This window comes from Anomaloglossus baeobatrachus, chromosome 12 (genome assembly GCF_048569485.1).
Source record: "Anomaloglossus baeobatrachus isolate aAnoBae1 chromosome 12, aAnoBae1.hap1, whole genome shotgun sequence".
Taxonomy (NCBI): Eukaryota; Metazoa; Chordata; class Amphibia; order Anura; family Aromobatidae; genus Anomaloglossus; species Anomaloglossus baeobatrachus.
Window position 1 is genome coordinate 96,678,231 of NC_134364.1, and position 27,367 is coordinate 96,705,597.

At 44.8% G+C, this 27,367-nt stretch overlaps 3 protein-coding genes across 9 annotated transcripts in view; 1 reads left to right on the forward strand and 2 right to left on the reverse strand.

Moving 5' to 3' along the window:
• The window catches only part of LOC142257606 (high affinity immunoglobulin gamma Fc receptor I-like), a 39,249-nt gene extending 30,427 nt beyond the window's left edge, over positions 1-8,822 (reverse strand). The window contains exon 1 of the mRNA XM_075329743.1: positions 8,798-8,822. Coding sequence (XP_075185858.1) covers positions 8,798-8,822 — 25 coding nt within the window. The remainder of the gene's footprint in view (positions 1-8,797) is intronic.
• Positions 1-27,367, forward strand: part of LOC142257710 (T-lymphocyte surface antigen Ly-9-like) — a 93,194-nt gene that overhangs the window by 20,316 nt on the left and 45,511 nt on the right. The gene's annotated exons all lie outside the window — the stretch shown is intronic.
• LOC142257908 (DNA damage-regulated autophagy modulator protein 1-like) lies at positions 19,818-25,808 on the reverse strand. Its single transcript, XM_075330189.1, has 7 exons — positions 25,496-25,808; positions 25,021-25,088; positions 24,792-24,934; positions 23,889-24,060; positions 23,760-23,818; positions 22,026-22,112; positions 19,818-20,211 (listed from the first exon to the last, which is right to left on the reverse strand). Exons 1-7 carry the CDS (start codon positions 25,618-25,620, stop codon positions 20,110-20,112), a joined length of 756 nt encoding a protein of 251 aa, XP_075186304.1. The 5' UTR covers positions 25,621-25,808; the 3' UTR covers positions 19,818-20,109.

Consider the following 27,367-nt stretch of genomic DNA (forward strand, 5'->3'; position numbering starts at 1 on the left):
AGAAATAACATTCTTTTTTGCTGCAGTGCATTTCACACTTCCAGGCTGATCTACTGTCCAAATGTCACAATGCCAAGTTAATTCCGAATGTGTAAACCTGCTAAATCTGCAGGGGGTTGAATACTACTTGTAGGCACTGTATATTACCAAAGGTGCAAAAGTCCTTAGAAAAACCACTGGGTAGACCCATAGTGGCTCTGACTAATTCAATCTTGTCGGCTCCTGCAATTTTTTGTAGAAAAAATCTTTTGTCCTTTGATTAAATCCACTCCAGCTTTTTTACTAAATACTACACAATTTTTTAATGAAATTAAAAATATCTTTATTGGGGCTGATGACTTATTTGTCACATTGGATGTATGTCATTTATATACATCTATTGTACATACTAAAGGTATTCGGGCTATCAAATGGCTTTTACAGTCTTCCATCTACACTGAATTACAAAAACTTTTTTTGTGGATCTGTTAACTTTAATATTAGAGGAAAATTATTTTCTTTTTCAGGACACTTATTACAGCCAGCGCCGTGGGACTGCGATGGGCTCGAAGGTCGCACCTCCATACTCAAACGCTTATATGTCATGATTTGAGGAGCATTTCATTTATTGTAGCGATTTTTTTTAAAAATCATTGTTTATTTTGGAGGAGATTTATAGATGACGTGTTTTGCATGTGGAGGTGCGACATTCGAGCCCTTGAAACTTTTGTGCAGGAAATTTGTGACATTTGGGATGAACTTAATTTTACTTTACATGTTTCTTCAGTGCAGATTACATTTTTGGATGTCTTAATCATTCAGGACATTAAGAACACAATTTCAACAGATTTATACAGAAAAACTATGGATAGAAATATTTTAATGAGTTGGGTGGTTCAACCACTGAAGTAGTAGCTTCGGGCTATATATGTGTTTTTTGTATGAGCAGTCAGATGTATTGACAAAGGCTAAAGGTCCAGCCGAAACGCGTTCTTTTTGTTTCTATCGTGCTTTCATGGATTAAATTCTAAAAATTACTGCAAGTCTTGGAGTGTCGGTCTCATTATATATTTGTTACTTGGGTGTGCTTTCCCTTGACTGTGCATCAATTTGAGTGCCACCTGGATATCATCTTCTACAAGGTGTAGATGTAGGCATTTGCCGGATTATGAGGTCTATATCCTACTCAGGCTTTATGGTAGCCATAAACCGACGGGTGAGGCCTACACCTTACTTAGGCCCGATTGTAGCCATTGGCCAGGATGTGAGGCCTATACCTTACTCAGTACAGATGTAGCCATGGGCTGCAGTGTGAAGTCAATTCCTTACTTGGTACAGATGTAGCCATTATCCAGGCCTTGAGGCCTACATCTCACTTGGTGCAGATGTAGCCATAAGCCACGGTGTGAAGCTCATCCTTTATTTGATGCAGATGGAGCCATGGGCTGGGGTGTGAGGCCTAGATCTTACTTGGTGCAGATTAAGCCATAGGCCAAGCTTTGAGGCCTACACCATACTTGGTGTAGATGTAGCCATGGGCTGCAGTGTGTGACCTATACCTTACTTGGCACAGATGTAACCATTGTCTGGACTTTGTGGTCTGCACCTTACTTTGTGCAGATATAACTATTTTTCGGGCTTTGATACCTGCACCTTACTTGCTGCAAATATAGCCATTGTTTGGACTTTGAGGCCTACACCTTACTTGGTGTAGATGTAGCCATAGGCTACGGTGTGAGATCTATACCTTACTTTTCACAGATGTAGCCATTATCTGGACTTTGAGGCCTACACCTTACTTCGTGCAGATGTAGCCATTGTCTGGGTTTTGAGGACTATACCTAACTTGGTGCAGATGTAGCCATTGTCTGGACTTTGAGGCCTACACCTTTCTTGGTGCAGATGTAGCCATGGGCTGCGATGATGAGGCCAATATTTCGTTTGGTGTAGATGTAAGCATGGTTATGGGGTCTATTTCCATCTTCGGCCTTAAGGGGGCTTTACACGCTACAATTTCGTTAATGAATTATCGTCGGGGTCACGTTGTTTGTGACGCACATCTGGCGTCATTAACGATATCGCAGCGTGTGACACTTACCAGTGACCTTAACCGACCTCAAAAGTGGTGAAAATCGTTCACCATGGAGAGGTCGTCCTAAAACAAAAAATCGTTAATGGTTTATTATCGATGTTGTTCGTCGCTCCTGCGGCAGCACACATCGCTGTGTGTGACACCGCAGGAGCGACGAACATCTCCTTACCTGCGTCCACCGGCAATGCGGAAGGAAGAAGGTGGGCGGGATGTTACGTCCCGCTCATCTCCGCTCCTTCGCTTTGATTGTCCGGCTGCTTAGTGACATCGTGGTGACGTGGCTATGACACTCAACGTCCCTCCCCCTTGAGGGAGGGATTGTTCAGCAGATACAGCGACGACGACGACCAGGTAAGTGCGTGTGACGCTGCCGTAGCAATAATGTTCGCTGCGGAAGCGATCACACAATATCGCATGCACGACGGGGGCGGGTGCTATCGCGCTCGATATCGCTAGCAATTGCTTGGAATATCGTAGCATGTAAAGCCCCCTTTACTGTAGCCATAAACCGACGCCTAACTCCTATGTATTACTCAAGCCTGATTGTAGTCACGAGCAAGGGTATGAGGCCTATACCTTTCTCAGTAGAGATATAGCCATTGGCTGCGGTGTGAAGACCACACCTTACTTGGTGCAGATGTAGCCATGGGCCTGAGTGTGAGGCCTACACTTTACTTGGTGCAGATGAAGCTATGGGTCGGGGTGATAAGTTTATACATTTTTTAGGTATGGATTGTGGTGTGTGGTCCAAACCTTTCTCAATGCAGAGAAAGCCATGGACCATGGTGTGAAGCCTATATGTCCCTTAGTTGGGATTATAACCATGGGTCTGATCCAGTGTGCAGCTTGATATAGGTGTAGGCTGAGCTGTGAGGCCCATACCTCACTTTGTGCAGATTTAAGAAGGATGTACCATAGGATTCATACACTGGGTAGTTAATGTGGGAGGAGTAAAGGGTATAAAAACTGCACACATTGTCTGCTGAGCTAGTGTGCAGAGCTAGTGTGAAGGACATGATGGAGCAGCAAACCCACAAAATAGCTGAGACACTGTTACGAATCGGCGCCGCCATAGCCGCCAGCAGCCTGCTGCAGTTCCTGTTGCGCACAGGCGCCGGCTGCTATTTTTGGCCGTGCCTCGGGTCGTCCAGCTGGCTGCTTCCACATCTAAGTGCAGAGAGGCGGCTAGTGCGCATACGCGCGACGATTTACCCCAGCCAGAGCCAAAGTCCAGTATTTCGCCTAGTGAGCATGTTCAGCCTGATAGTGCCATTTCTGAGGTTAAGTCCTCGGTTCAGGCTACTGAGCATGCTCCCACACTTAGTGCAAAAAGCCTCTTTGCAAGTCCTGGGTAGTGCCTATTGAGCATGCTCAGGCTGATAGTCTGATTTCTGAGACTGTTGTTCAGGCTACTGAGCATGCTCAGGCACTTAGTGCATCAGAGGCTAGGTCCGGTAAGGACCTCACTGGGCATGTCCGTGAGGTAGCAGGCTCTGATAGGCCGACACATCTGATGTCCTGATGATGTGGCCACTCCGGACTGGCTCGCGGAGGCCCGCCCCTATGACACGGCACCTCACCATTGGTCGTCAGACAATGGCTGGTGAGGTGTTTGGGGCGTGGCAGCCATGAGGTCATCAGTGACGTGGCGGTTTCGGATAGGCCGCTGGTGATGTCGCTGATGACATGGCACTCCGCTATTGGACCCTAGAGGTGCCATTGTGGTCCACCCTGGGTTTGAGGCGGACCCATGTTATAAAAGGGGCTGGAGACGACATGGGGGTGCGCAGTCTTCTCATATGCTTGTTCTGAGCACACGTCCATGTATAGAGCCCATTGCGGCATAAGCCTTTGGAAGCGGTAGGTAAGGTTAGGCGAACGGTGCCTGTAATGCCAAGATTCGTGGCTCAGCACATCAGGGTCGGGCACTGTGCTTCCCTCCTGCCGTTCCAGTCTTGCTGTAGCAGCCTAGTGGCGTTAACTGGGCTGCGGCTGCTGCGCTACCTCTCCGGTTGTGCCCCCTACGCGCACGGACAGCGTACCCCAGGACCCCTGTGTTGTTAACAGGGAGTTCCTGGGCTGGGTGTGTGAACCCTGTGATCCTCTTCGGCTTCCCAGTCAACGCTACTGGTGTGACCACCTGGCCTGACGTGTCCTTAACACACATGGCCAGTCGAGAGGTGACCAGAAACGCTAATCGGAGGACCGCTCGGTCTCACGTGTCCTACACACATGGCCGACAGGGCTCTTTTGCGGCGGCCTGCCGGTCAACGGTACCTGGTCACCACCCGTTCTGACGTGTTCCCTGCACACGTGGTCGGAGTAGCGCCAGGTACACCAAAACGTTAACTAGGTTGTCGTCTGGTCTGACGTGTCCCTACACACGTGACCGGTTCCCTGATTTCCTGGGTTATTTCAGAGCCATCCAGCTCTGTATTCTCTGCCTAACCTTCGGGTTGCCAGCAGCTCCTTTGTCATCTGGAGCATGGTGGGCCCCGACTGGCGATTAGGATATTTTACCACCTTGTTCTGACCTGCCAGTCCCCCCGTAACAGACACCAGAGCTATCTGAGAAAGTGTAGTACATACTTGTTTGCTTACCCCTCAAAGAGGAGGATAATAATTTGCCCTAATCCCCCTGACATCGCTGTCACCCGGAATAGCAACACTGGGGGCCTCCTGTTCCAGCCTGCTGAAACCAAGTTACACCTATCCCTCCGCCTGTCTTAGGGGCACTTTGCACACTGCGACATCGCAGGTGCGATGTCAGTGGGGTCAAATTGAAAATGACGCCCTTCCGGCATCGCATGCGACATCGCAGTGTGTAAAGCCTAGATGATACGATTAACGAGCGCAAAAGCGTCGTAATCGTATCATCGGTGCAGCGTCGGCGTAATCCATAATTACGCTGACGCGACGGTCCGATGTTGTTCCTCGCTCCTGCGGCAGCACACATCGCTGTGTGTGAAGCCTCAGGAGCGAGGAACATCTCCTACCGGCGTCACCGCGGCTTCCGTAGGTTATGCGGAAGGAAGGAGGTGGGCGGGATGTTTACATCCTGCTCATCTCCGCCCCTCCTTTCCGATTGGCCGCCTGCCGTGTGACGTCGCAGTGACGCCGCACGACCCCCCCTTAACAAGGAGGCGGGTCGCCGGCCACAGGGACGTCGCACGGCAGGTGAGTGTGTGTGTGAAGCTGGCGTAGCGATAATTTTCGCTACGCCAGCTATCACCACATATCGCTGCTGCGACGGGGGCGGGGACTATCGCACTCAGCATCGCAGCGTGCAAAGTGCCCCTTAGTCATATAGACCAATGCACTAGGAGGACAGGCTGTTCAATGGCTCCAGCCTCCAAGGAATCTCAGAAAACAGCAAAATCATTTGTCAAATGTAAACCACGCTCTGTTCTGAAAAGCTAGACTAGGTCCACCTCTTGTCCCAAAAAAACTCTCTTAATGGCTTCTCCGAGGAACATTTTGAGGTACAAATAATGTTTTGATCATTTTTTTATTGCATTTTAGTACATATATATTATATTTTTTATATATACAGTGGAGAAAATAAGTATATGATACTCTGCCGATTTTGCCAGTTGTCCCACCTACAAAGAATGAAGAGGCCTGTAATTCTTAACATAGGCAACTTCAACTGTGACAGAATTCTCCCAAAATCCAGAAAAATGTCATTGTATGATTTTCAAATAAATAATTTGCATTTTATTGCAAGAAATAAGTATTTTATCACCTACCAACCAGCACGAATTCTGTCTCTCACAGACCTGTTATTTTTTCTTTAAGAAGGTCCAACTCTGCACTCATTACCTCTTTATTAATTCCACCTGTTTGAACTTGTTACCTGTATAAAAGACTCCTGTCCACACACTCAATCACACTCCAACCTCTCCACCATGGCCAAGACCAAAGAGCTGTCTAAGGACACCAGGAACAACATTGTAGACCTGCACAAGGCTGGGATGGGCTACAGGACAATAGGCAAGCAGCTTGGTGAGAAGACAACAACTGTTGGCACAATTAGAAAATGGAAGAAACAGAAGTTGACTGTCAATCTTACTTGTCTGGGGCTCCATGCAAAATCTCACCTCAGGAGTAAGGATGATTCTGAGAAATGTCAGGAATCGGCCCAGAATGACGCCAGAGGACCTGGTCAATGAACTGAATAGAACTGGGACCACAGTCTGAAAGATCACTGTTAGTAACACACTATGCCATCAATGATTAAAATCATCCAGGGCATACAATGTCCCTCTCCTTATGTCAGCAGCACATGTCCTGGTCTGGTTGAAATTCACCAATGACCATCTGGATGATCCAGAGGAGGTATGGGAGAAGGCCATGTGGTCAGATGAGACCAAAATAAAACTTTTAAGAATCAACTCTACTCGCCATGTTTGGAGGAAGAAAAAGGATAAGTACAACCTCAAGAACACCATTCCAGAAGTGAAGCATGGGGGTGAAAACATCATACCGTGGGGGTGCTTTTCTGCAAAGGGGACAGGACAACTGCACTGTATTGAATGGAGGATGGATGGGGTCATGTATCAGAAGATTCTGGCCAACAACTTCCTTCACTCAGTAAGAGCATTGAAGATGGGTCTTCGTTGGACCTTCCAGCATGCCAATGACATGAAACACAGAGCCAGGGCAACTAAAGAGGGGCTCCGCAAGAAGCATTAAGCATTTCAAGGTCTTTGTAAGTGGGAAAACTTGCAAAATCGGCAACATATCACATATTTATTTTCCTCATTGTGTATATATATTATTTTTTTTTTTTTTACTTATATACAGTGGGGGAGAATAAGTATTTAGTCAGCCACCAGCTGTGCAAGTTCTCCCACTTGAAAAGATGAGGTCGGCCTAGAATTGATATTATAGATAGACCACAACTATGAGAGATAAAATGAGAAAAAAAATCCAGAAAATCACAGCGTCTGATTTTGCAAGATTTTATTTGCAAATTATGGTGGAAAATAAGTATTTAGTCACCTAAAAACATGCAAGATTTCTGGCTCCCACAGACCTGTAACTTCTTTTAAGAGGCTCCTCTGTCCTCCACTCATTACCTCTGTCCTCCACTCATTACCTGTAGTAATGGCACCTGTTTAAACTTGTTATCAGTATAAAAGACACCTGTCCACAACCTCAAACAGTCACTCTCCAAACTCCACTATGGTGAAGACCAAAGAGCTGTCGAAGGACACCAGAAATAAAATTGTAGCCCTGCACCAGGCTGGGAAGACTGAATCTGCAATAGGCAAGCAGCTTGGTGTAATGAAATCAACTGTGGGAGCAATAATAAGAAAAAGGAAGACATACTAGACCAATCTATATGATAATCTCCCTCGATCTGAGGCTCCACGCAAGATCTCACCTCATGCTGTCAAAATGATCACAAGAACGGTGAGCAAAAATCCCAGAACTACACGGGAGGGATCTAGTAAATGACCTGCATAGAGCTAGGACCACCGTAACAAAGGCTACTATCAGTAACACACTACACCATCAGGGACTCAGATCCTGCAGAGCAATACGTGTCCCCCTGCTATAGCCAGTACATGTCCGGGCCCGTCTAAAGTTTGCTAGAGAGCATGTGGATTATCCAGAAGAGTATTGGGAGAATGTCATATGGTCTGATGAAACCAAAGTAGAACTGTTTGGTAGAAACACAACTAGTCATGTTTGGAGGAGACAGAGTGCTGAGTTGCATGCAAAGAACACCATACCTACTGTGAAGCATGGAGGTGGCATCATCATACTTTGGGGCTGTTTCTCTGTAAAGTGAACAGGACAACTGATCCGTGCACATGAAAGAATGAATGGGGCCATGTATCGTGAGATTTTGAGTGCAAACCTCCTTCCATCAGCAAGGGCATTGAAGATGAAACGTGGCTGGGTCTTTCAGCATGATAATGATCCCAAGCACACCGCCAGGCAATGAAGGAGTAGCTTTGTAAAAAGCATATGAATGTCCTGGAGTGGCCAATCCAGTCTCCAGATCTCAGACAGGCCCAAAACATCACTGCTGTAGAGGAGATCTGCACAGAGGAATGGGCCAACATACATCAACAGTGCCAACCTTGTTAAGACTTAGAGAAAACGTTTCACCTCTGTCATTGCCAACAAAGGATATATAACAAAATATTAAGATGAAATTTTGTTATTGACCAAATACTTATTTTCCACAATAATTTATAAAATTTTGCCAAATCAGACGCGGTGATTTTCTGGATTTGTTTTCTCATTTTGTCTCTATAGTTGTGGTCACCTATGATGTCAATTACAGGTCTACCATCCTTATCAGTGGGAGAACTTGCACAATTGGGGGCTAACTAAACACTTTTTTTCCCCACATACACAAACATAAATATTAATATATATATATATATATATATATATAAAATTGTCTCATATGAAAACCAATCGCTTCAAGAGGGAAAAAGCCAAATGGCCTGAAAAAAAGCAGCAAAGAAAGCAATTCAAATAATCAAAACATATGCAAAAAAAATGGGAAAAAAATATTATATTTAATTTGTAATGCAAAAACAGATTAAAACACACAAAAAACATTAAAAAAGCACAAAAAACGATTAACCTGTATAAAACGATTATTAACAGAGCAGAAGACCATGATGTTATGTGCAGAGATCTTTCAGCTTATATGATCGGTGAAGGGTCTGCTTGTCATTAGAAGGTGATGATGATACTTACAGATGATGAAGATGACCTCGGCCATTCTTTGCTGCGGTTATTAGTATTCTGTATGAGTTGGAGATTTAACTCTTGTTGATAAAAGAAATATACACAACAAAAAAAGCCTAAAAAAACCCCTGAAAAAATTTGCTGGTAAAAACGGCTTCATGTACTGGGCACTGCATTAGGTCCCCATCTAATTAAATGTGGTGAGGTTTACACTACATCAACTGGGATTCAGAGAAACGGGAAGGGTCACAACTACATTATTTTTACTGCTATTTGGGGAAGCTGCACTTCTTTAAAGAACGAGAAGAACAGGTGGCCTTGTAACCACAGTGTCATACAGAAAACGTATATCTATTTATATAGCGCCTTGCGAAAGTATTCGGCCCCCTTGAATTTTTCAACCTTTTCCCACATTTCAGGCTTCAAACATGAAGATAAAAAAAAATTAATGTTCTGGTGAAGAATCAACAACAAGTGGGACACAATTGTGAAGTTGAATGAAATTTATTGCTTATTTAAACTTTTATAAAAAATAATAAACTGAAAATTGGGGCGTGCAATATTATTCATCCCCTTTACTTTCAGTGCAGTAAACTCACTCCAGAGGTTCATTGAGGATCTCTGAATGATGCAATGTTGTCCTAAATGACTGATGATGATAAATATAATCCCCTGTGTGTAATCTGCTCTGTGATAGTCTCAGTGTTCTGTGTAAAGCGCAGAGAGCATCATGAAGACCAAGGAACACAACAGGCAGGTCCGTGATACTGTTGTAGAGACGTTTAAAGCCGGATTTGGTTACAAAAAGATTTCCACAACTTTAAACATCCCAATAAGCACTGTGCAAGCGATCATATTGAAATGGAAGGAGTATCATACCACTGCAAATCTACCAAGACCCGGCCGACCCTCAAAAATGTCATCTCAAACAAGGAGAAGCCTGATCAGAGATGCAGCCAAGAGGCCCATGATCCCTCTGGATGAGCTGCAGAGATCTACAGCTGAGGTGGGAGAGTCTGTCCATAGGACAACAATCAGTCGTACACTGCACAAATCTGGCCTTTATGGAAGAATGGCAAGAAGAAAGCCATTTCTCAAAGATATCCATAAAAAGTGTTGTTTAACCCCTTCAGCCCCCGGGCACTTTCCGTTTTTGCGTTTTTGTTTTTTGCTCCCCTTCTTCCGAGAGGCGTAACTTTTTTATTTTTCCATCAATCTTGCCATATGAGGGCTTGTTTTTTGCGGGACGAGTTGTACTTTTAAATGAAACCATAAGTTTTACCATATAGTGTACTGGAAAATGGCAAAAAAATTCCAAGTGCGGAAAAATTGCAAAAAAATTGGGATTGTACAATAGTTTTTGGGATATTTTATTCACCGTGTTCACTATATGGTAAAACTGATGTGTGGGTGTGATGCCTCAGGTCGGTGCGAGTTTATAGACACCAAACATGTATAGGTTTACTTGTATCTAAGGGGTTAAAAAAAATTCACAAGCTTGTCCGAAAAACGTGGCGCACGTTTTGCGCCATTTTCCAAAACCCGTAGCGTTCTCATTTTTCAGGATCTGAGGCTCAGTGATGGCTTATTTTTTGCGTCTTGACCTGACGTTCTTAACGGTACCATTTTTGCGCAGATGCTACGTTTTGATCGCCTGTTATTGCATTTTGCGCAAAATTTGCGGCGACCAAAAAACGTAATTTTGGCGTTTGGAATTTTTTTGCCGCTACGCCGTTTACTGATCAGATTCATTGATTTTATATTTTGATAGATCGGGCATTTCTGAACGCGGCGATACCAAATATGTGTGTATTTTTTATTTTTTTTAACCCTTTAATTTTCAATGGGGTGAAAGGGGGGTGATTTGAACTTTTAGGTTTTTTTATTTTTTTTAAAACTTTTTTTTTTACTTTTTTTTTTTATTTTACTAGTCCCCCTAGGGGACTATTGCGATCAGCAATCCGATCGCTTTGCACAATCTGCAGATCTCAGCTACAGAGCTGAGAACTGCAGATTTGCTGCTTCACTTTCAATGCCGGCTGTATTCCGGCATTGAGAGGAAGTGACTCATGTTAGCCACAGGCGTCATCACATGACCCTGTGCTACCATGGCAACCGCCGAAAGTCACGTGATCATGTCACGTGACTTCCGGCGGGGGCGGGGTAAGTCACTGTCATGGCGGCGCCCATATACATATCGCTGCCAAGACTTTGGCAGCGAAATGTAAGGGGTTAATGGCCGCGGGTGGAAGCGATTCCACCCGCGGCTAGCAGGCACACATATCAGCTGTTGATAACAGCTGATATGTGCGCCGATCGCCGCCGCCCGCCGGCGGCAGGGGGCGGGGCTTACCGGAACACGATCCATGACGTATCTAGTACGTCATGGGTCGTTAAGGGGTTAACGGTTGCCACAAGCCACCTGAGAGACACCAAACATGTGGAGGAAGGTGCTCTGGTCAGATGAAAACAAAATCAAACTATTTGGTCACAATGCCAAACGATATGTTTGGCGTAAAAGCAATACAGCTCATCACCCTGAACACACCATTCCCACTGTCAAACATAGTGGTAGCATCATCATGGTTTGGGCCTACTTTTCTTCAGCAGGGACAGGGAAGATGGTTAAAATTGATGGGAAGATGGATAGAGCCAAATACAGGACCATTCTTGAAGAAAATCCGTTGGAGTCTGCAAAAGACCTGAGACTGGGACGGAGATTTGTCTTTCAACAAGACAATGATCCCAAACATAAAGAAAAATCTACAATGGAATGGTTCACAAATAAACATATCCAGGTGTTAGAATGGCCAAGTCACAGTCCAGACCTGAATCCAATCGAGAATCTGTGGAAAGAGCTGAAAACTGCTGCTCGCAAACGCTCTCCATCCAACCTCACTCAGCTCCAACTGTTTACACAGGAAGAATGGGCAAGAATTTCAATCTCTCGATGTGCAAAACTGATAGAGACATACCCCAAGCGACTTGTGCTGTAATCGCAGCAAAAGGTGGCGCTACAAAGTATTAACTTAAAGGGGATGAATAATATTGCACGCCCCAATTTTCAGTTATTTATTTTTTTAAAAAGTTTAAAATAAGCAATAAATATCATTCAACTTCACAATTGTGTCCCACTTGTTGTTGATTCTTCACCAGAACATTAACATTTTTATCTTTATGTTTGAAGCCTGAAATGTGGGAAAAGGTTGAAAAATTCATGGGGGTCGAATACATTCGCAAGACACTTCAAAGAGGGGGAGCCAGCACCGCCTGAAAATGGCATGCAAAAAAAAAAAATTTAGTGTAAATTCACAATTATTCCAACTGTACTATAATGCAAGTTGAGATTTTTAGCAAATGATTGATCAATAATTTGAGCCGCCCCTGCCAACGTCAAGGCAAATCTCTATAGGGGGGTCCTAACTCTATATTTATATTTTTTATGTGCCATATGGCTAACTAATTAAATTAAAAGCAGAACCATATTGAACCCACCCATCCTAAAGAAACCTTCCCTTGACCCAACCTCTGCTGCCAGCTATCGCCCCATATCACTGTCGCGGGCGGAGGAGGGGACGCTGCGCTCTCCCACTGCTCGGGTCCGGCCGCCGCTACTGCTGTGGCTGCTGCTGCTCGGTGGCTCGAGCGATGGGCCGGATCCCGGGGACTCGAGCGGCGCTCCTCGCCCGTGAGTGAAAAGGGGTTTGGTTTTGGGGATTTATTGTCCGTGACGCCACCCACGGTTGTGGTGATTTTTGGTAACACCACCGCTGCTCTGTATGGGGATCCCGGGAGCGGTGACAGGGAGCAGCAGAGTTGTTAGTTCTCCCCTCCGTGGGTAGGGGGTTGGTTGTCCTGGGGCCCAGTGATGGGGTTGAGGATGAGGGATGGCAGGCTAGGTGTGGGGCCTGGTGAGGTGCATCGTCGCCGGGGGGCAGCGCTGTGCCTCACGGCACGGTGGTACTCACTCAGCCTGAGACGGTGACACAGTTCTCGGTAAAACACACGGCTGGAAAGACGGTTCCCACGGACGGCTGCTGTTGCTTTTCCCCAGTAGTTAACGGTGACTGTCTCTTTCCCTGCACCTAGTGTAATGTTGGTAGCGATGGGATCCCACCGGTAACCCGCTCGCCGACTTGGATATGGGCCGGAGGAGCCCCTCTTTGCCCGCAGGCGCTGGCTCTGAGAAACTGGTGCCTTGGCGGTGGCGGTGTCTCTCTCATACGGTTGGACTGTTGCCTTCAATCGGGACTTAGTTGTTTGGAAACCCGGAGGTCCCCTTCACTGACGGATTTGGCAAATTTACGGCGACTCCTAGCCTTGCCAGGATCCGAAAGGCCCCTGCCAATGGTGCTGGCTTCTCCTTGTGTACCGGTCCGGTACCGCCGGGTCACCACCCATCCACGGTCCTCACGGCACCTCCGATAGGCCACTCCTGCAGACGGTCACCGCCGTCTGCTAACCTTGCTGTCTCCGTCCGGGGCACACACCCGGACCAACTTCAGGCTCTGTTGCTGTCACTTTTCTCCTCACACTTGCTCCTCTACCATTCGATTCCTACTAACTCCTCTGCACTCAAGCTCTGCCTGAGCTGAACTCTCTCCCTAACTGCCTGTGTTTTCCCTCCTCCAGGACTGTGAACTCCTTGGTGGGTGGAGACCAACCGCCTGGCTCCACCCCCTGGTGTGGACATCAGCCCCTGGGGAAGGCAACAAGGATTTCTGGTCTAGCTTTGATGTACCTAACCGGGGTGTAGGGTGTGGTGATGTCATTGCCTGTGACCCCTGGCTTGTCCAGGGCGTCACATTCCCCCTTAGCAAAATGCAGACCGTCCGCGGGCTGCCCGTCCAACACCGGTTTTATTTTTCTGTAGAAAGATAAGAAAACGGTAACACATACAATTATACTAACTTCATCCCACAACGGGAGGCACGTTTCTTAAACGTTACAGTAACAGTTTCAAATGGTTACGGCTTCCTCTCTCTCCCACCCAAGTAACCTGGCCCTGATGCTGCCCCTAAGAAAAACAGGCAGCACCCCTTGACCCTAGTCCTGCACCAAGTTACCCGAGCGGGATCTGTCCTTTCCAGGGGACCCACGTCCATGGGGATCCCCTGGAACCCCCAGAGGGTAGCCACCGGTTCCGGTGGTGGCTGGGCCCCAGCCTACTCCACTGCGGGCCCTCCCTCCAATCTGCCTCTCCGGAGGTGGCAACGGTGGAAGCTGCAACAACATTTTTATTTACATCCCACAAGTTTGTGGTTGCCCTGCAAGTTCACGGGCTTGTCCGTAAGGAGTCCCTTACGCAACTTTAAACGGTCCCCACGGGGACAACAGTGCCGGCAACGACCGGTTCAATCAGCAGTAGTAGACAATCAGGTGAACTTCGGTTGATCACTCATTTTCATTCTTCAAAAACTTTTAAAACTTTAAAACACACGTAGATGGTCCCAACGGACACGGTGACAACGGTGCTCTGCTGCCCTACTCAGAGTCCTCGGCATCACTTTGGGGGAGGGGCGCGGCACTCACACGGGCCTCCTGGCTGCCCCTTAGCTTTGCATCCAGCGCAAACCACCCCCTCTCCCCACAGTGCCGGGTGTATTGCACCAGGTCCCCTGGCATCAGGTTGCAGCCTGGGTGCTCCTCTGGGAGGTGGGCATTCACATCCCGTCGGGCTATGAACACTTCGGCCTCCAGGCCCGGTTCATACATGAATCCATAGCCCCGGCGGACATCAAACCGCCTCACCTGCCCCTCATACAGCGGGCCCCGGACACGGAAGGTCGCTTGCCTCAGGCTCTACTTCTTCCGGATTGTACGGGCCACCATCGCGGCCTTCTTTCTTTCCCTCTCCTCGATTTCCGGGCCCAGCGGTACTGGCTCCCTCTCCCAATATGGCGCTGCTGCGAGCTCCGGCGCACGGGTCGGGCCCTGCGAGACCTTTTGAATACTGCCCACTACTGGCGATCTGGGCGGCAGGTCCTGCGGTGACTTGGCCTTGGACGCCGCCTTGCAGCGACAACCCGGCGCAACCTCAGCCGAGGTGTGGGGGACGGGCACAGGGGCTTTCCGCTGCTGGGCCTTCTTTACGGAGCGGTCCACCGGCTCCGGCTCAGGGGATTTCTTGGGGGACGCCTCCGGTTCGGGCTTCGGGGCTTTCCACGGCAGCACCTCCGGTCGGCTACAGGCTCCGGCTACTGGTCGGCCCGCCGGGGCGGGCATGTGGGGTATCGCTACCGGTGGGGGTGGCAGCGGGCCTAGTGGCGGGGTCACGGCTTCCGGGACGGGTGGCGAGGAAGGTAGCAGGGTGAGAGGGCTTAGACCGGGTCCCGCAGCCGCGATGACCGGCCCTTCAAGGGCATTGGGGCGTGGGTCACTCACCCTCCCTTCCACAGCTTCCTCCTCGCATCTCCGCACGGCCGCTATGACCTCCGCCATGTCGGTCTCCCACTCCTCCATGAGGAGCTGCATCTTGACCTGCAGCCTCTGGTAGAGCTGCGCGGTCCGGATCTCCACCCACGCCGCGGTTCCAGGCGTGGGGGCTACGGTGCTATGGGATGGCATAAACATCTTGGTGGCGGCCTCTCCCAGGAACAAGATGGCTGCAAAGTCCTGGCGTCCCTGCCTTTATAGCCGCGGCTACATGCGGCCAGCCGCCATTTCGTCCCCCGTAGCCTCTTTCCGGCTCCTCCTCTATCGGGGCGGGGTTTTGGCCTTCGCGCCTCCACTACTCGAGGAGACGCTTGAGCGGGAACTTTTCGCGCCAAAGATGCCGGCTTCTGAAATTTTCTGGCCGGACACCTCCGGCGGTAACAAGGCGCACCTCTACCCAACGGCAGAGCGGTAAGATCCTGTTCGTGACGCCAAGTTGTCGCGGGCGGAGGAGGGGACGCTGCGCTCTCCCACTGCTCGGGTCCGGCCGCCGCTGCTGCTGCGGCCGCTGCTGCTCGGTGGCTCGAGCGATGGGCCGGATCCCGGGGACTCGAGCGGCGCTCCTCGCCCGTGAGTGAAAAGGGGTTTGGTTTTGGGGATTTATTGTCCGTGACACCACCCACGGTTGTGGTGATTTTTGGTAACACCACCGCTGCTCTGTATGGGGATCCCGGGAGCGGTGACAGGGAGCAGCAGAGTTGTTAGTTCTCCCCTCCGTGGGTAGGGGGTTGGTTGTCCTGGGGCCCAGTGATGGGGTGGAGGATGAGGGATGGCAGGCCAGGTGCGGGGCCTGGTGAGGTGCAGGGTCGCGGGGGGGCAGCGCTGTGCCTCACGGCACGGTGGTACTCACTCAGCCTGAGACGGTGACACAGTTCTCGGTAAAACACACGGCTGGAAAGTCGGTTCCCACGGACGGCTGCTGTTGCTTTTCCCCAGTAGTTAACGGTGACTGTCTCTTTCCCTGCACCTAGTGTAATGTTGGTAGCGATGGGTTCCCACCGGTAACCCGCTCCCCGACTTGGATATGGGCCGGAGGAGCCCCTCTTTGCCCGCAGGCGCTGGCCCTGAGAAACTGGTGCCTTGGCGGTGGCGGTGTCTCTCTCATACGGTTGGACTGTTGCTTTCAATCGGGACTTAGTTGTTTGGAAACCCGGAGGTCCCCTTCACTGACGGATTTGGCAAATTTACGGCGACTCCTAGCCTTGCCGGGATCCGAAAGGCCCCTGCCAATGGTGCTGGCTTCTCCTTTTGTACCGGTCCGGTACCGCCGGGTCACCACCCGTCCACGGTCCTCACGGCACCTCCGATAGGCCACTCCTGCAGACGGTCACCGCCGTCTGCTAACCTTGCTGTCTCCTTCCGGGGCACACACCCGGACCAACTTCAGGCTCTGTTGCTGTCACTTTTCTCCTCACACTTGCTCCTCTACCATTCGACTCCTACTAACTCCTCTGCACTCAAGCTCTGCCTCTCTCCCTAACTGCCTGTGTTTTCCCTCCTCCAGGACTGTGAACTCCTTGGTGGGTGGAGACCAACCGCCTGGCTCCACCCCCTGGTGTGGACATCAGCCCCTGGGGAAGGCAACAAGGATTTCTGGTCTAGCTTTGATGTACCTAACCGGGGTGTAGGGTGTGGTGATGTCATTGCCTGTGACCCCTGGCTTGTCCAGGGCGTCACATCACTACTCCCATTCGCCTCAAAACTCCTGGAACAGCATGTCCATGCTGAACTTTCCTCCCACCTCTCCTCTAACTCTCTCTTTGACAACCTACAGTCCGGCTTCCGTCCACATCATTCTACTGAAACTGCCCTGACTAAAATCACGAATGACTTACTTACTGCCAAAGCTAACAACCACTTCTCTATACTCCTGCTTCTAGACCTGTCCTCAGCCTTTGACACTGTCGACCACTCCCTGCTACTACAGATCCCTCTCTCCCACACAACCTCTTCATCCCGTCCTCACTCTGTTGGTGTCCTTCAAGGCTCTGTCCTGGGACCCTTACTCTTTTCCATCTATACATTTGGCCTGGGACAACTCATAAAGTCCCACGGCTTCCAATACCACCTACATGCCGATGACACTCAGATCTACCTCTCTGGTCCAGATGTCACTTCTCTGCTGTCCAGAATACCAGAGTGCCTATCAGCTATATCTTCCTTTTTTTCCTCTCGCTTCCTAAAGCTCAATGTGGCCAAAACTGAACTGACCATCTTTCCTCCGTCTCACCAACACTCTCTACCTGATCTATCTATTACAATAAATAACATCACGCTCTCCCCAGCACACAAAGTTCGGTGCCTTGGAGTGACCTTTGACTCTGCCTTGTCCTTCATACCACACATCCAATCCCTGACCACCTCCTGCCGTTTTCAACTCAAAAATATTTCCAGAATCCGTCCTTTCCTCAATTCCCAATCTACAAAAATGCTAGTGCATGCCCTCATAATCTCCCGCCTCGACTACTGCAACATCCTCATCTGTGGTCTCCCTGCTCACACGCTCGCTCCTCTCCAGTCCATCCTTAATTCTGCTGCCCGAATGACCTACCTCTCCTCAATACCACCCCGCTTCTCCTCTCTGCAAATCCCTCCATTGGCTCCCAATCTTCCACCGTATCCAATTCAAACTACTAACACTGACCTACAAAGCCGTCCATAATCTGTCTCCTCCGTATATCTCTGAACTAATCTCTCGCTACACTCCAAAACGCAATCTCTGATCGTCCCAAGATCTCCTTCTCTCCTCCTCTATCATTCGCTCCTCACGCAACCGACTCAAAGACTTCTCCCGAGCATCCCCAGTCTTCTGGAACTCGCTGCCTCAACATGTCAGACTATCTACTACATTTGCAAACTTCAAACAGAACTTGAAAACTCATCTGTTCAGAAATGCCTATAACCTTCAATCACCTCACTGCTTCACCATCACCAGCATAGCTGCTGCCCCACCACCGTGCGAAGCTGCCGCCCCACCACCATGCGGAGCTGCCGCCCAACCTACACCCCACCTACTGTCTCCTCCCCAAAATCCTATAGAATGTAAGCCCACAAGGGCAGGGCCCTCTTCCCTCTGTACTAGTCTGTGTACTGTAACTTATATATGTATTCTGTATGTAACCCCCTTCTCATGTACAGCACCATGGAAGCAATGGTGCTCTATAAATAAATAAATAATAATAATAATAATAATAATATTGAAGCACACATATATCTGATACATGTCAGAACTGCTCCCTGCAAAGACAGGCTAAAATGCGAATAAAGGCAGTCCACGAACCAGCAGTTGCAGCTGAGTGCCGCACATACTGGGACAATGTCAGAACTAGCCCTCACAGTGCCCACCCAGCAGCCATGAATGAAGGCGGAACAGGCCCAAGCATATGGTGCTCAAATAACAATGCCTGTGGAAAGGGCGTGGTAGCTGTGTCTGAACAGACACCAAATTGTATATATATATGTAGATAGAAACAGAAGGAATATGCAAACCAAAGTCAGGCTTTTGCATAACTTTTTGCATGCCATCCTCAGGCAGTGCTGGCTCCCCCTCTATTTGCAAGGCACTGTATATATATATATGTATATATATATATATATATATATATATATATATATATATATATATATATATATATATATATACGTATATATATATATATATATATATATACCGTATATATATATCTATATATATATATATATCTATATATATATATATATATATATTATATATATATATATATATATATATATATATATATATATATATTGGGTTTTTTTAGCGATTATGGCATCTTTTTTTAATAAAAATAAAATATAACATATCTGAATACAGTATGCATATATACTGTATAGCACATAAATATATATATATATATATATATATATATATCAGTAGTTATTTATATATAGATATATATATATATATACAGATAGATATATATCTATATATTTTTTTGTGTAATTTATTAGGCGACCAAAAAAATAGCAAGTTTGACATTTTTATTATATTTTTTGTCTTTAGAATATTTATCTCAAGGATTAAAAGGGGCTGAGATATATATATACAGGAAAAACATGGAGAAGCTACGTGAAAATGAAACACAACGCTGAGGATTACTAAATCCAGGAGCCATGGAAATCAAATGCTTTCTAATTACAAAATTTAATAACTGACTGGTATATGGAAGATTTATCAAATTTAGCTAAAAAAAGGAGCAAATCATGCGCCAAAACCAACACTTTATATATATATATATATATATATATATATAAAAAGGAGCAAATCATGCGCCAAAACCAACACTTTTTTTATATATATATATATATATATATATATATATATATATATATAAAAAAGGAGCAAATCATGCGCCAAAACCAACACTTTATATATATATATATATATATATATATATATATAAAAAAGTGTTGGTTTTGGCGCATGATTTGCTCCTTTTTTTTAGCTAAATTTGATAAATCTTCCATAATACCAGTCAGTTATTAAATTTTGTAATTATAAAGCATTTGATTTCCATGGCTCCTGGATTTAGTAATCCTCAGTGTTGTGTTTCATTTTCACGTAGCTTCTCCATGTTTTTCCTGTTTTTATTCCTGTATCAAAAATCTTCCATTTCTTGTTCTACCTTCTGATTGGCGGCAAAGAGGCAAGAAAGTCTGTCACACTGTCTCTGTGAGGATGATGCTGCCACCTGCTGGATGCACATGTTATATTCTAGTATGATAGTATTACACAGACAGGATGGTCCTCCTACTTCACACTTCAGCAATGGTCCTGCAGGTGCTGGCAGACAACAGGGGCATATCTTCCCTCAACCCTCATTCTTATTGAGAGATGGACCCCCAAAGATAATATTATGTTTTACTTATATATCTTCCTGCAAGGCTGAAAGCTTTGTTTCTATGCAAATCCTATTTCTTGAGGTTATAATGTCACATTTGTTCCATTTCCATTTTATACACAGATCCTAAATCAAAAAAGAGAAATACATATTATACAAGTACTATAATACTACCCCCTATGTACAAAAATATAACTACTATAATACTGCCCCCTATGTACAAGAATATAACTACTATAATACTGCCCCTATGTACAAGAATATAACTACTATAATACTGCCCCTATGTACAAGAATATAACTACTATAATACTGCCCCTATGTACAAGAATATAACTACTATAATACTGCCCCTATGTACAAGAATATAACTACTATAATACTGCTCCTATGTACAAGAATATAACTACTATAATACTGCCCCTATGTACAAGACTATAACTACTATAATACTGCTCCTATGTACAAGACTATAACTACTATAATACTGCCCCTATGTACAAGACTATAACTACTATAATACTGCCCCTTATGTACAAGAATATAACTACTATAATACTGACCCTATGTACAAGACTATAACTACTATAATACTGCCCCTATGTACAAGACTATAACTACTATAATACTGCCCCTTATGTACAAGAATATAACTACTATAATAGTGGTCCTATGTACAAGAATATAACTACTATAATACTGCCCCCTATGTACAAGAATATAACTACTATAATACTGCTCCTCTGTACAAGAATATAACTACTATAATACTGCTCCTCTGTACAAGAATATAATTACTATAATACTGCTCCTATGTACAAGAATATAACTACTATAATACTGCCCCTATGTACAAGAATATAACTACTATAATACTGCCCCTATGTACAAGAATATAACTACTATAATACTGCCCCTATGTACAAGAATATAACTACTATAATACTGCTCCTATGTACAAGAATATAACTACTATAATACTGCCCCTATGTACAAGACTATAACTACTATAATACTGACCCTATGTACAAGACTATAACTACTATAATACTGCCCCTATGTACAAGACTATAACTACTATAATACTGCCCCTTATGTACAAGAATATAACTACTATAATAGTGGTCCTATGTACAAGAATATAACTACTATAATACTGCCCCCTATGTACAAGAATATAACTACTATAATACTGCTCCTCTGTACAAGAATATAACTACTATAATACTGCTCCTCTGTACAAGAATATAATTACTATAATACTGCTCCTATGTACAAGAATATAACTACTATAATACTGCCCCTATGTACAAGAATATAACTATTATAATACTGCTCCTATGTACAAGAATATAACTACTATAATACTGCTCCCTATGTACAAGAATATAACTATTATAATACTGCCCCTATGTACAAGAATATAACTATTATAATACTGCCCCTATGTACAAGAATATAACTACTATAATAGTGGTCCTATGTACAAGAATATAACTACTATAATACTACCCCCTATGTACAAGAATATAACTACTATAATACTGCCCCTATGTACAAGAATATAACTACTATAATACTGCCCCTATGTACAAGAATATAACTACTATAATACTGCCCCTATGTACATAAATATAACTACTATAATACTGCCCCTATGTACAAGAATATAACTACTATAATACTGCTCCTCTGTACAAGAATATAACTACTATAATACTGCTCCTATGTGCAAGAATATAACTACTATAATACTGCTCCCATGTACAAGAATATAACTACTATAATACTGCCCCTATGTACGAGAATATAACTACTATAATACTGCTCCCATGTACAAGAATATAACTACTATAATACTGCTCCTATTTACAATGTATTCCTTCAGGTATATACTATAGAAAATAATGAACTATACTGGTCATGTCTCATGTACAAACCTGGAAATCTTTACAGTATGTAAGATAATGCAGCATAAATGTGAGAACAGAGAGCCATTCAGATATCACTGCTGACGTATCACAGATCTAAATGTGAATCAGAGGGAAAAATGTAATTATATTTTTAGATAACATATTATCTAAAACAGGTTACCCAGTGGGACTGCTATACTAGATGCCGTGTGAAAAAGACCTCGCCTCACCTCGCGTAGGTGCTCTGGAGAAAACAGTCAATAATAAAGTGGGGTAACTCCGGCACACTACTATTTCCCATAAAGATCATGGAGACATAGAAAATTGAAGAAAAATCTTTTTTCTTTATTTTTGCTCGTGAAAAAGGTGAAAAGGTGAAACAGTGCTATACAAAAGTCCGCCACGACGTTTCGGCCACTTGGCCTTCCTCAGGTCGGACAAGCTTATATTAGAATTTAGTGTGGTATAGACGGGAGCATCAACTGAGATTATAATGTTGGTAATAGGTCACTCTCTTGTAAGGAGGGCGTGAAGGGTACGGTGTTCTTGTGGTCCCTGCAATATGGTGACTGGAAATTAGACGTGGGGACACCACGTACCATCAAAGGCACAGAACCTGATCATATGTCCGTGCGATCCATATGTGCCATAGGAATGCTCGGGTACTCAAGAAACCCTTTGTTCAAGGTAGGTTATTGCTCAAGTAGCAAAGTAATCAGGAATTAGAGAGCAGAATGTGGTCAAAGGAAGGAGATGATGGAATCTGTTCCAGTTAGTTGCCTATGACTCCAATGGTTAAGGAAAAGGTCCAGGAGAAATGTGGGAGTCCGGGCGAACTAGCGGCATATGTCAGAGGTGCTGGGGAGCTGTACAGGACAGACAGGACGCATGGTACAGCTCCCCAGCACCTCTGACATATGCCGCTAGTTCGCCCGGACTCCCACATTTCTCCTGGACCTTTTCCTTAACCATTGGAGTCATAGGCAACTAACTGGAACAGATTCCATCATCTCCTTCCTTTGACCACATTCTGCTCTCTAATTCCTGATTACTTTGCTACTTGAGCAATAACCTACCTTGAACAAAGGGTTTCTTGAGTACCCGAGCATTCCTATGGCACATATGGATCGCACGGACATATGATCAGGTTCTGTGCCTTTGATGGTACGTGGTGTCCCCACGTCTAATTTCCAGTCACCATATTGCAGGGACCACAAGAACACCGTACCCTTCACGCCCTCCTTACAAGAGAGTGACCTATTACCAACATTATAATCTCAGTTGATGCTCCCGTCTATACCACACTAAATTCTAATATAAGCTTGTCCGACCTGAGGAAGGCCAAGTGGCCGAAACGTCGTGGCGGACTTTTGTATAGCACTGTTTCACCTTTTCACCTTTTTCACGAGCAAAAATAAAGAAAAAAGATTTTTCTTCAATTTTCTATGTCTCCATGATCTTTATGGGAAATAGTAGTGTGCCGGAGTTACCCCACTTTATTATTTGCTATACTAGATGGACTGCCCAAGATCCTTTTTTTTTTACTTGCAGTACCATGCTTGGCCTCATGTTGTGCTGTTGAAAAGAAACTTGTGTATGAACAAAGTAAAACACAAAGCCTATACTTTTAGTCACCTGCAGGATTCTGGTAGGGCTCCACCTAGTGGTAGACTTAATCAGTACATTACTTTACATTTTTTGTTCGTTAGCATGTGATAGATGACAATTTATAGAATAATAATAATAATTAAAAATATATACCTTCTTACAATGTCTTCTGGTACACAGTTCGTAGATAAGAGTTATTTTAAAGAGAAAAACTGAAAAAAGGACATGTAAAGGAAATAACACTGGAGAATAACTTTAGCACTTGCATTTTACAAAGGATACATGTAATGAGTGATCCGGCCATTATGAGGGATAGCGCCATTCTTATATGGCACATGTACAGATTGCTCAGAGACATCTGATATAGGAATTTTGATTGACACACGTTGTACACAGCACCAAATCCCAATGATATAAAAGCTCCGGTCCTGTGGATCACAGGGAAATGTTCTACCTGTAACATGAATATACATATCAGATGTCTCAAATATAAAATGTTATATATCATCTGTCTGGATTACTAGTCCACATTGAGGTGTCATCCACTATGGACCCCTCAGATCCAGAAGGTAGTGCCACAATGTATTAGCGGATTCCACTTTGGAGGACTCCAGCTACCCTTTAATTATAAGAAAAGCCATTTATCGGAATGATCGCCATGTAATACCACATTTCCCCTCTAGAGGCCACTGCTATGAAAAAGCTTTGCTGGAAGTGGCAAAATCGGGACCTGGGGCGATCATCTGATCAATACTATTTGAAAATGGTAATTCATGATGAAACCTTCTTAAAAATATCCTAAGGAGTCATTTTTGTACTTAATGTTGGTTTCCAGTACCCTTCAATCTAAAGAAGAGCTCTGGGGAACATAGGATAAGGTGTCACTAATTGAATCTTGCCAACAGTCCATGTTTTGATGGGTAAATCCAGTGGAGTGTCTATTTTGGGACATTTTTGGGGAGAGAACGTTGAATCTCTCAAATTTGGGGGCTTCAAGAATTGGAAAAGCAGCCTCCACTAGAGGGAGCTCACTGAATACAGATGTATATAGCTCCCATTTAGTTTAATGCTAGCTTAGATAAAGTGTGCTCCCCCTAGTGGTGGCTTCAGGCAGACAGAATTATATCATCTATAAATTTAGGAAATCGTGGGTCCAATGGAAGGGTCTTAGATGGGTCCACCCACCTGAAACATTGCCACAACGGACGTCCCAATACAAGAGGCCAATCCCACTAGAAGTAATAGCTTCTGGGAGGGGGAACGATGAATTTGAATGGCTGCAGACTGAATATCCAGGAATCTGTATTGGAAAAAAATGGTAGCGGCCCCTAAATTTGAAGATAAATGGGGTTAGTGTGGTACTGTTACAGGAAGCAAAGGACCCAGGACAAGTGGTCCAACTCCAAGCACTTACCAAGAATGGATGACAACATAAAGACAGTGGTAAATACATTGGATTCTGGGAAATAGGATCCAGTTTCACTGAAAGGCAACGTAAAAAGCTGTCAAATGATTAAAACACCATGAGTTACCGAAAACTGAGCAGGGCCTTGACTTAGCTATTGTGGACTATGAATGTGGTGGACACTTAGGGTGCACCTTAGATAGTTGTCATGCAAAGACTCATTTGGCCAATGGAGAACCCAAATATTCGGCTTAGTTAAGAGTGCACGTGTCCTCAATAGACTGAAGGATGGGAGGAAGACACCGCTAGACACATGGGGTAAAAAAAGAACAAACATGTTGAAATCCAACATGCTTAATCTTTCTTTCCCCATCATCTATTGTCCGCAAGAATAAGGACTTCCCAATACAGACTAGATGGTTTGCCACCCACATTCAATCACTCAACAATGGTTGCTCAATCTAAACAGTGACCTATATCTTACCTGATATACAGGATGTAAGTTGGAGCATGGCCTTCAAGAATTGTCATGGTATAAGTAACACAGAGCCCCAATAATGTCCATGTGACCCAAATACAGGGCAAGAACGCCAAACCTTGAATCTCCATAATCCTAGTCTCAAGAGTCTCCAAGCTGTGATGTCACCAGAGCTCAGTGATGTCACCAATGTATCAAAGTTGAAGACTTCAGCAGCTGTGATGTCACCGGAGTTCAGCGATGTCACCGGTGTATCAAAGTTGAAAACTTCAGCAGCTTTGATGTCACCGATATGTCAAAGTTAAAGACTTCAGCAGTTGTGAAGTCACCAGAGTTCAGTGATGTCACCAATGTATCAAAGGTGAGGACTCCAGCAGCTCTGATATCACTGTTGTATCACAATTGAATACTCCAGCAGCTGTGATGTCACTGGAGTTCAGTGATGTCACCGCTGTATCAAAATTAAAGACTCCAACAGCTGTGATGTCATCGGAGTTCAGTGATGTCACCGTTGTATCAAAATTGAATACTCCAGCAGCTGTGATGTCACCGGAGATCAGTGATGTCACCGTTGTATCACAATTGAATACTCCAGCAGCTGTGATGTCACCGGAGATCAGTGATGTCACCGTTGTATCACAATTGAAAATTTCAGCAGCTGTGATGTCACCAGAGTTCAGTGATGTCACCTTTGTATCAAAGTTGAAGACTCCAGCAGCTGTGATGTCATTGGAGTTTAGTGATGTCACCGTTGTATCAAAGTTGAAGACTTCAGTAGCTGTGATGTCATCAGCGTTCAGTGGTATCACTTGATATATCAAAGTTAAAGACTCCAGCCGTTGTGATGTCACCAGAGTTCAGTGATGTCACTGTTCAATAAAATGTAAAACCCAAACTTTCTATCTAGGAGATTCAGCACCACATTCTGTTGCCTTCTTCTTCTCAGTCATGGTGGATTCTACCTCTTTGGTTTTTAGTCCAATATCTGAGTAAGCTCCTCCCTGGCTACAATTATATGAACTGTTATAATGAACCATTATGATATTCAAGAACCAGCAGGGAGATTACATAACAGAACGTTCAGTTAACCACTGACCGAACCCACAAACATTACACCATCACCCTCCGGTGTAACATCTACAATAGATTAGTGTCTTCTCCTGGAAATCTGTGGTAGCTCCTCACCAATGCTTTGTGGGTTATAAAGGAGAACTAACAAAGGTATAACAGTTATGGTAACATTGGGAGAAAAACTCAATTGCAAAATGTTGAGCTTTTTTTTTCTGGCTAGAGATTATGTAACCCTCGGGAGTGGGGCCAGCTTCTGAGCTTCCAATTACTTATCAATTTTCTCGAAATATTGAAAGCTAAGACAGTGCAAAAGGGTTCCTATCCATCATGTGGGTGCAAGGGTCTACAAATGAACACCAGGTATTACGTAGACGTACACGAATCCCTGTGCTGTCCATATTTTCACAGATCTATAGACTTGTATTGCCAATTTTAACTTGGATCAAAATTGGACATGTCAAAACCCCTAATGGGGATATGATAATAAATAAAAAAAATAGAAAAAGTTTTTAAAAATCTCTAAAAAAAAATAACAATTATAATAGAAAGTGATTTTTTTTAAAGAAATAATAAAAATATAAAAGTTAAAATTACTGCCCCTTTTCCCCATTATTTTTTTTAATACCCATTTTTTGTAATGCTGGGCTTGTAAAAGTCCGATCTATTAAAAAAAAAAAAAAAGAAAAGAAGGAAAGGTTAAATAGCAACAAAATTAACAATACTTGTGTGCTTTTCTTTTTTCTCATTTGATCCGTGACATTAAAAAGTGATGAAACTTGATCAAAACCTTTCCGGTATAATTTTCAG

What these genes read in the sequence shown, in the direction of transcription:
- LOC142257908 (XM_075330189.1), bottom strand. Translation starts at nt 25,620, where the DNA reads ATGGAGATTCAAGGTTTGGCGTTCTTGCCCTGTATTTGGGTCACATGG. An exon ending in ACTTACATCCTGTATATCAG is followed by an intron (nt 25,089 to 25,495) that starts GTAAGATATAGG and finishes GTTGCCTTTCAG; the next exon opens with TGAAACTGGATCCTATTTCC. An exon ending in GGCCGGATCACTCATTACAT is followed by an intron (nt 23,819 to 23,888) that starts GTATCCTTTGTA and finishes TCCTTTTTTCAG; the next exon opens with TTTTTCTCTTTAAAATAACT.